The sequence below is a fragment of the Theropithecus gelada genome, chromosome 11, assembly GCF_003255815.1.
Source record: "Theropithecus gelada isolate Dixy chromosome 11, Tgel_1.0, whole genome shotgun sequence".
NCBI lineage: Eukaryota > Metazoa > Chordata > Mammalia > Primates > Cercopithecidae > Theropithecus > Theropithecus gelada.
The window spans coordinates 80,174,053-80,184,268 of NC_037679.1; the positions used below are offsets into that span (position 1 = coordinate 80,174,053).

The 10,216-nt window shown below is 48.7% G+C and overlaps 1 protein-coding gene across 3 annotated transcripts in view; it reads right to left on the reverse strand.

Annotated features, from left to right (window-relative positions):
- The window catches only part of OASL (2'-5'-oligoadenylate synthetase like), a 20,531-nt gene extending 10,538 nt beyond the window's left edge, over positions 1-9,993 (reverse strand). For all 3 annotated transcript variants that reach the window (XM_025402330.1, XM_025402329.1, XM_025402331.1), the window contains exons 1-3: positions 9,510-9,993; positions 4,187-4,469; positions 1,737-1,912 (exon numbers count right to left, since the gene is read on the reverse strand). In XM_025402330.1, coding sequence (XP_025258115.1) covers positions 1,737-1,912; positions 4,187-4,469; positions 9,510-9,707 — 657 coding nt within the window. In that variant the 5' untranslated portion in view covers positions 9,708-9,993. The remainder of the gene's footprint in view (positions 1-1,736; positions 1,913-4,186; positions 4,470-9,509) is intronic.
- Positions 9,994-10,216: the final 223 nt, after the last annotated feature.

Genomic DNA, 10,216 nt, shown 5'->3' on the forward strand with positions numbered 1-10,216 from the left:
AAAAAAAAAAAAAAAAAAAAAAAACAAATTTGTAAACCATAACTAATAACATTATAATTTTGTTAGAAATTTAAACCATGGTAATATAACTTATTTTCTCCAATACTAGTGAAATGTTATATTCTTAAAACTTAGATGATATATAAAATGTAGGATGCCTGTAATCAGTAAGATGTAAGCCTTAGTGAATGGATAAAAACATTACCCAGCTCAACTTACTTCACCTCCTGGCTCAAGTGATCCTTCCGCCTCAGCCTCTCAAGCAGCTGGGACTACAGGAACCCACCACCACCCCCAGCTAATTTTTTAATGTTTGTATTTTTTGTAGAGACGGGGGTTTCACCATGTTGCTCAGGCTGGTCTTGAACCCTTGGGCTCAAATGATCCTCCTACCTCAGCCTCCTAAAGTGCTGAAATTACAGGCGTGAGCTACCACATTTGGTCAGTAATTGTTTTTTCTTTAAATCCCTATTACATTTTATTTTTATTTTATTTTATTTTTATTTTTATTTTTTTGAGACAGAGTCTCGCTCTCTTGCCCAGGTTGGAGTGCAGTGGCATGATCTCGGCTCACTGCAAGCTCTGCCTTGGGGGTTCACACCATTCTCCTGCCTCAGCCTCCCAAGTAGCTGGGACTACAGGTGCCCGCCACCATGCCTGGCTAATTTTTTGTATTTTTAGTAGAGATACGGTTTCACCGTGTTAGCCAGGATGGTCTTGATCTCCTGACCTCGTGATCCGCCTGCCTCAGCCTCCCAAAGTGCTGGGATTACAGGCATGAGCCATCATGCCCGGCCTATTTTATTTTTATTGGATCAAATCTTTCCTTCTGCTGTCTGATTCCCTTGTAACTTCTCTGCAAGTTTTATATAATAAATGATTTTTGTCTCTGAGTTCTGTTTTGTAGTTGGAGTTTCCACTGATTATCTTGGGGGCAGATCTTGTTTCTAAAACTGACTGAACTGCTGCCTGAGAAATGTCCCTGAGGGCTGTTTACACTCACACATGCCCTCTTTTCGACTCCTGGGGTGGAATTAAAAAAATCCTTCCTCTTGTTGGGCCCTAACCTGCTGTGATTAATGGCCACGGTGCCTGGCGAAGTTGACATCTGCCAGTCCTAGACTGTAATTGAAGGGTAACAAGAACTTGTGGGGTGGGTGCGGTGGCTTGTGCCTGTAATCCCAGCTCTTTGGGAGGCCAGGGTGGGAGGATCACTTGAGACCACTCGAAACCAGGCTGGTCAACATAGTGAGACCCTGTCTCTACAAAAGAAATATAAACAAATTAGCCAGGCATGGTTGTGTGTGCCTGTAGTCCCAGTTACATAGGAGGCTAAGGTGGGAGGACCGCTTGAGCCAGGGAGGTCTTGAGCCAGGGAGGTAGAGGCTACAGTGAGTGGTGATCGCACCACCACACTCCAGCCTGGACAACAAAGCAAGACCCTGTCTCAATAAATGAATAAATAAGAATAAAATAAAATAAAAAGAACGAGTTTACTGAAATACTGTAGAGTACCTATTTTTCTCCTTCCTTCTCTGTTTCTTTCTCCTCCTCTCTTCCTTTTCCACCTTCTTCACTGACGGTTTCACTTTACATTTCAAAAGACTAGCATTCTCTCCCTCTCTACCTGCTTCCATTTCCCCTGGGTGCAGTTTCCTGAGATGAAAATCAGGCCCTGTCTTTCCTCCCCACCCTCCTCCCTCTCCTTGCCCCCACCATCCTGGCAGCCCCCTCACCTGCTGGTACCAGTGTTTCACTAGGCGCAGGAGGCTCTTCAGCTTAGTTGGCCGATGTTTCACGAAATTTCTCTGCAGCTCGCTGAAGGATGGGGAGAAATTTCCAGGACCACCACAGGCCTTGATCAGGCTCACATAGATCTCAGGGGGTGGCTGGGAGTTGGGAAGAGAAGGCCCTGAGGAGTGAGGGAGCAAAGGGAGAGATTGGGGATTGAGGAAGCCGGAGGGTAGTAAGTAGTATTTTGGGGAGAGCCTGCTTATACATTGGAGTTATCCCTCCAGGGACACTTGAGACCTCGTATCTACAGAAACCAAAGGTTTGCCTTGTCTAACTGTCTTTTTTGTGAAATTCTCACTCTCGAGAACGAACATTGGGCTTTCCACGCGTCAGGCCCCTCCTATTGTCCTCCCTGAATGTCCTCAATGTCCCTCGTTTTCTTTAATGTCTGTTTTGGATCTCTTTCAACACTCATAGGGAGGCCAGGCACAGTGGCTCTTGCCTATAATCCCAGCACTTTGGGAGGCCGAGGTGGGCAGATCACCCGAGGTTAGGAGTTTGAAATCAGCCTAGGCAAGATGGTGAAACCGCATCTCTACTAAAAATACAAAAATTAGCCGGGCATGGCATGGTGGTGGGCACCTGTAATCCCAGCTACTTGGGAGGCTGAGGCTGGAGAATTGCTTGAACCCTGGAGGCGGAGGCTGCAGTGAGCCGAGATTGCACCATTGCACTCCAGCCTAGGCGACAGAGCGAGACTCCGTCTCAAAAAAACCCAAAAACTCATAGGGAGAACCAGTTCCATGGTACACATCACTGAGACATTCCAGCACTCTCTTCCCTGCTAAAATCAGATCCTGTCTCTTACACCTTCTCCCAAGAGCAACTCCACGCAGCCGGCCACTGCAGCTAATAGGAGTTAGCACATGAGAGGAAACCTCTAGGGTCTGGGCTTGCAGCACGTAGGTTTTACCTCAAACACCTAGGACTCTGCCCCAGGACAAACAACAGGGCCAGTGAGTTAGTGCTCCCGAAGCAGCCCCCAACCAGTGACGGCTGGGAAGCTGGTGAGTAAGCGCTCCAGCCTCCCACTTGGGATCCCGCGGAGGCACATTCCGTAACGTGACTGCGAGTTCTCCCAGGACGTGAAGCTGAGGGTGGTGACTTGCCCACGGATGCATGTTGTATTGAATTCTTGCCTTTCCCATCTCAATTCTGTACTTCCCTACCAGTGCTTCCTGGGATGAACACCCAAATAAACTGCTTGTCCTCACATCCATGTCTTAGAATCTGCTTCTAGAAAACGCAGTGACAGACCCCCACCCCCACTTTTAGCTCCTTCCCCTCACTGGGTGTCAGAGCCCCCTGAATGTTCTTTCCCCAGAAAGTCACTTCCTGAGCACTCTTTCTGTGGTTATCCAGGCCACCGTTTACATCATTTGCAATCGTGTTTTTTTTTTTTTTTTTTTTTTTTTTTTTTTTTTTTTTTTTTTTTTTTGTGACAGAGTCTTGCTCTGTCGACCAGGCTGGAGTGCAGTGGCTCAATCTCGGCTCACTGCAACCTCCACCTCCAGGATTCAAGTGATTCTCTGCCTCAGCCTCCTGAGTAGCTGGGATTACAGGCAACCACCACCACACCCAGCTAATTTTTTTTTTTATTTTTAGTACAGATGGGGTTTCACCATCTTGGCGAGGCTGGTCTTGAACTCCTGACCTTGTGATCCACCTGCCTTGGCCTCCCAAGGTGCTGGGATTACAAGCGTGAGTCACCACGCCCAGCCTGCAATCATGTATTTATCTCTGCAATTCTTTTTTTTTTTTTTTTTTTTTTTTTTGNATGTGTGCTTGCACACCCATAGGAAAGGTCTGGAAGGATGTTAATGGTGCTTGTCTCTGGGAGGGGCCGATAATAATGGAGATAATGGGAGACTTTCACTTTTTTTTTTTTTTTTTTTTTTTTTGGAGACAGAGTCTCGCTCTGTCGCCCAGGCTGGAGTGCAGTGGCGCAATCTCGGCTCACTGCAAGCTCTGCCTCCCGGGTTCACGCCATTCTCCTGCCTCAGCCTCCTGAGTAGCTGGGACTACAGGCGCCCGCCACCGCGCCCGGCTGATTTTTGTATTTTTAGTAGAAACGGGGTTTCACCGTGGTCTCGATCTCCTGACCTTGTGATCCGCCCGCCTCGGCCTCCCAAAGTGCTGGGATTACAGGCGTGAGCCACCGCGCCCGGCAATCTCTGCAATTCTTTGGTCAATTTCTGTATTTCAAGTTAAGCGACATGATAGCCAGAGTTGGGTTAATCCTGTGCACTGCAATAACCCAGCCCTGAGCATAGGACACAGATGGAATGAATAAATGTGGGTGTGTGCACATGGCCATGAGTAAAGGTGAGACACTGGGAAGTCTCCTGGGATGGGCAAGTGTGTGAGTCGGGTGGGCTTCCCCTCTCCTTACCCAGGGCTCTGTAGGCAGGCACGATGGTGACCGTGATGGGCTCCGCAGTCCCCCTGGTCTGGATGGTGAGGACGAGAGCATTGGGGACTCTCTGCTCCACCCTCAGGTCCTCGAGCCCGAGGGCCAGCAGGTCCTGGCTTTGCCACATGGTTTTCCGTATCAGCCTCAGAACTTCTTGGTGGTGCTTAGCTGCCTCCTGGAAGCTGTGGAAACAGCTCAGAAACGCCACCAGCTCCACCTCTCTGGTGCTCCTGAGAACTGTGCCATTCCCGAAGGAGCCCACCTGCAGAACACAGAGCCGTCACCCTGAGGCCCACTGCCATGTGCCAGGCAACCCCTGCAGCACTTCACATGCACGGTCTCACTGAATGCTCACCACCCGCTGAGGGATGGGTAGTGGGTGGTACTGATACCCACACTTTACAGGTGAGAAAACTGAGATGTCTGGAGGATCTCGAGACATGGGACTGAGAAATGGGGCAGCCTGAAAAAGATCTTTACTCTTCCCTGTTTCTTAGCTGGGTAAATGTTCTGACTCCTAAGACCTTCATCTGTAAAATGAAAGCAATGGTGGAACATGAGTCACTGGGCCACTGGGAGGATCAGATGAAATAATGTATACCAAGGGTTTGGTGGGGTGCCTGGCACACAGGAAGTCAGCAATAGGTTTCTCTTTCTTCTCATTAGTCATTTGTCCTGGGTCTTGCAGTTTTCAGCCCTCAGAGCCCAGACTTTTTTTTTTTTTTTTTTTGAGACAGGGTTTTACTCCCATTGCCCAGGTTGGACTGCAGTGGTGCGATCTTGGCTCAAGCGATCCTCCTACCTCAGTCTCCCAAGTCGCTAAGACTACAGGCATGTGCCACCATGCCTGGCTAATTTTTGTGTTTTTTTTGTAGAGATAGGATTTTGCCATATTGCCCAGGCTGGTCTCGAACTCCTGGACTCAAGCGATTTGCCCCCTTGGATGCCCCAAATGCCCAGCTTCTTATCTACTACACTGCATTGCTTCTGAGACCCAGTCTTCTTATCCACAGAGTAAGGCCAACTCCAGAGGAATGGTAGCATCTATTCCTATAGGGTTGTTTGAGGATTCTGGGGGTGGTGGTGGGGCTGAATAATTTCATGACATTATAAAGCAAGGAGCAAGTTTGCCTGGTGGATTTAAGAGCCACAGGCTGTGAAATGGGGCAGCCTGAAAAAGATCTTTACTCTTCTCTGTTTCCTAGCTGGATAAACACTCTGACTTCTAAGACCTTCATCTGTAAAATGAAAGTAATGGTGGAACAAGAGTTACTGGGCTACTGGGAGGATCAGATGAAATAATGTATGCCAAGCGTTTGGTGGGGTGCCTGGCACACAGGAAGTCGGCAATATGTTTCTCTTTCTCCTTATTATCCAGCTGACTTAGACAATCCCTTCTGCTGCCGGGGTGTCAGTTTTCCCCCTTAGTAACAGAAGGAGGTTGAGAAGGGATTTTTTGATGTTTTGAGATTCTAGATGAGCTCTCCAGGCCCTGTTGCCTCTGGTATGCAAAGCCCCACAACTCTCTGGCCGCCTCTCCTGCTCATTCCGTGTCTGCAGGCGGAATTGCTACAGAGGCACCAGACCCCCAGTGGGCTACTTTTCCTGGTGGATGGAGTCACTGCACATGAATCAGATTCTAGCTGTTGCTGGATGACATAACACGCCCTGTGTGACATGAGCACGGATGCTGGATGACATGAGCACGCCCTGTGTCCGGCACCCCTGAGAGCCCTGGGTACATATTATCCCTTTTAATCTTTACTTCCCAGCCAGGCACCGTGGCTCACACCTGTAATCCCAGCACTTTGGGAGGCCAAATTGGGCAGATCATGAGGTCAGGAGTTCGAGACCAGCCTGGCCAACATGGTGAAACCCCGTCTCTACTAAAAATACAAAAATTAGCCAGGTGTGGTGGTGTGTGCCTATAATCCAACCTACTGGGGAGGCTGAGGCAGGAGAATCACTTGAACCCAGGAGGCAGAGGATGTGGTGAGCTGAGATCTCACTACTGCACTCCAGCCTGGGTGACACAGTGAGACTCCATCTAAACCACTCCCCCCCCCCAAAAAACCCTTCACTTCCTGTATTGAGGTGGGTACTAGGAGAATTATTTCCAATTGTACAGATAAGAAGACTGAGGCAATGGGGAGCTTGCCATGGTCTCCCAGCCAGGAGGCAGCGGAGTTAGAGAAAGAGCCAGAACTCAAGTAGTGCGTGGTTCTTCTGCCTCTTTCTTCCTCGTGACCCAAGGCTGTGAGCCAGTCCCTGCTTCCAAGGGATCACAGGCATTCAGACCCAGCACCTCCACCCCCTGGGAGAGGGCTGGAGATGGCACCCTGTGTGTGAATGAAGGACACGTTCCCCCCAAAGGCCAGTCTAGACTTCCCTTTCTTTTTGAGACAAGGTCTTGGTCTGTTGCCCAGGCTGGAGTGCAATGGCACGATCTTCACTCACTGAAGCCTCGACCTCCTGGGCTTAAGCAATCCTCCCACCTCAGCCTCCTGAGTAGCTGGAACTACAGGCAAGCACCACCACGCCCAGCTAATTTTTTATACATTTTTTGCAGAGTCGGGGGTCTCACATTTTGCCCAGGCTGGTCTCGAATTCCTGGGCTCAAGCAGTCCTCCCACCTTGGCCTCCCAAAGTGCTGGGATTACATGCGTGAGCCACTGTGCCTGGCCTAGACTTCCCGTTCTGCCTTTCCCACTGGTAAGATCCAGGCAGAGAGAAAAGAACACATCCAGAACATGCTTCCTGATTTGCTTTGGTTTTAAACGTATTTAAGCACAATTCATTTGAAGACAAGCATTCCCTTATGTGGACCAGCTCCACTCACTAGATTTTCAGAGGGTGGGGAAAGGGAGGGTTTAGACTTGAAATAAGATATATTATTCCTCATTAGTCACGGCTCTCTGGGGATTGCTACCATTTAGTTATTTCAAGAGGAGAAGTGGCTATGATGTGCAGGAAGAATTTGAGGCTTGGGTAAATAGCATTTCCTGCCGTAAAAACTCATTCTTGGCTGGGTGCAGTGGTTCACACCTGTAATCCCAGCATTTGGGGAGGCTGAGTTGGGTGGATCACTTGAGGTCAGGAGTTCGAGACCAGCCTGGCCAACATGGTGAAACCCCGTCTCTACTAAAAATACAAAGATCAGCCAGGCGTGGTGGCGTGCACACACACAAAAATAAACTTATTCTTGTAGCATCCTCCTCTTACCAGGCATTCCTTATTCCCTCCACTTTGTTCTCAAGGTTGTTGGGGAGGGGGTGGTCTGGGAGGGTCTGCCAGAGTCAAACATGAGTCCCAGGCCCAGAAGAAAGCTTGGCAAGAATTCTAATGATGCTTCTGTTTCTGAGCATTTATCATGCATGAATCATTGAGTCTGCATTGCCCCACTGGCTTGGTGAAGGAGAAATGATGAAACCCCAGTCACAGATGAGAAGACTGTGGGTTTGAGAAATAAGAGTGGGAAGGTCAAAGCCACACAGCTGGTAAGGGAGGAAGTGAAGAGTCTGTCTAGTATCAAAATTTGTGGTTTCTCACTTATAAATTGTATGGCCTCAGGCTTCATATGCTGGGGATAGGTGCAAAGAACGGATAGGGGCCCAGGGCTTCTAGATCCCTCTGTGAGTTGGTTGCCCCTAGAGAGAGAACTTGAGCACTGGGCTGGGAGTCAGGGGTCCTCATTCTAGTATTGCCTTTGCCACCAACTCGCTGTGTGACCTTGGGATATCTCTCCCCTCTCTGTGCCCCAGTTTACTTAATTATTTAAGTGAGTCATTGGTTAGACTGTCTGATTCTCCAAAGCCTTTCTAGCTCTCACCCTCTTGAATTTTGATCTTAACTAGCACAGGAGGTGGCATGAAACAGCTGGAGGAAGGGCTTGGGGAAAAATCTCAGTGAGGGGGGCTTGGGTTCCTTGAGTCAAGTTCAAATCCTAGCTTCAACACTGTGTGACCTTGGACAAGTCATCTCACCTCTCTGAGCCTCCATTAAAAAATCATTTTAGTCCGGGTGCAGTGGCTCACTGTAATCCCAGCACTTTGGGAGGCCAAGGAGGGTGGATCACGAGGTCAGGTGATCAAGACCATCCTAGCCAATACGGTAAAACCCCATCTCTATGAAAACACAAAAAATTAGCCAGGTGTGGTGGTAGGCATGTGTCATCCCAGCTACTTGGGAGACTGAGGCAAGGAAATCGCCTGAACCCGGGAGGCGGAGGTTGCAGTGAGCTAAGATTGTGCCACTGCACTCCAGCCTGGCGACAGAGCAAAACTTAATCTCAAAAAAAAAAAAAAAAAAAGAAAAAAAATCATTTTATTGGACGGCCAGACATGGTGGCTCACATCTCCAGCACTTTGGGAGGCCAAGGTGGGCATATTCTTGATCCCAGGAGTTCGAGACCAGCATGGGCAACATTGGTGAAACCCTGTCTCTACAAAAAATACAAAAATTAGCTGGGCATGGTGGTGCATGCCTGTAATCTCAACCTATTTAGGAGGCTAAGGATCACCTGAGCCCAGGGAGATCGAAGCTACAGTGAGCGGTGATTGTGCCACTGCACTGCAGCCTGGGTGACAGAGCGAGACTCTGTCTCTAAAAAAAAAAAAAGTCATTTTATTATAAAAAAGTTAAAACATATAGAAAAGTAGAAAGATGATACAACTAACACTCATATATCCAACTAGTTGATTCAACAAGTCTAAATTCCTGGCTACATTTGCTTAATGTAAGCCACGTTAAAGTAAATTACAGGCACCAAGGAACGTTGTCCCTAAAATACTCTGGTGTTCGTGTCCAAACAAAAGAGAACATTCTCCCTGATAACCACAAGACTACTGTTACACCTAACAAAATCAACAATGATTTCCTATATCACATATATATATATAGTATCTGATATCTAGGCCATATGGAAATTTCCCAGTTGTCCCCAAACTGTATTTTACAGATGGTTCATTCACACCAGGATCCAACCACGGACCTTGCGTTGTATTGGTTCTGAGCCTCCATTTTGCTAATCTGTAAACTGGGAAAAGAATAGCACCTATCTCACAGGGTGCAAGAATTAGAGATAGTGTATGTTAAGAGGTTAGATGTGAACTATTATTACTAGAGTCATTCTGCTCCAGGCAGTGGTGCAGTGGGGTGTAGACAGCGAGGTGGGATGGGGTGTTCTGCGATGTCATCAGCATGGGTTAGGGATAAGGAGGACAGGGGTCCCCAGCATCTTCAGGGACGTGGACTCTGATACTGGGTTTTGTCCTGTGTGGGGGCTGGAGGACCCCAGTCTTACCTTGATTACCTTCAGCACCTGCACATCCTGGTCCAGCCCACGCTTTCCCTGGAAATGCTCCTGCCTCAGAAACTCCTCCACGGTCCGCACAGCATCTAGAACCTCCTCCTTCCACTCCCGGTGGGGCTGCAGCCACTGAGCCACGAAGGAGTCCAGCCTGGAGGCTGGCGTGCTGTACAGTTCCTGCATCAGTGCCATCTCTGTCCCGAGAGTACCACTGCTGGGCAAATATATAGCCGGGCAGATATATAGCCAGGCACCTACCCAGCTCCCTGGCGCACACCTCCTTTTTTAAGGCAGCTCCTCCTCAACTGCCCTCCGGTGCTCTATGGGATGAAGCTCCTAGCAGAGAGGAAACCAGGTGTGATGGGCTGACTCCAGGTCCCCCTTCTTGGAGACCCCCTTGCTGCAGTAGCGGCACAGGAGGACGCTGGGCTGAGGCTGGAATGTCTGGGGCCACCTTAACAGGTTGGCCGTCTAGTCAGTCTCTCTGCTGTCAGTTTCGATTCTCAATTTTTAGAGTTCCCTTTTATGATGTTTGGAAACTGAAATTGGATAGTGTTTGACCCCAGAGGTGGCAACTTGCCCAGTAGGTTGGAGTTGGATAGTGGTTAGCCAATTCAGCTGCTTAAATCTGTCTAAGGAAATTGAGGCTTGGGAATGGAAGGGACTCACTCACGTTCAGGTGATGGAGTGAGAATCTGGAG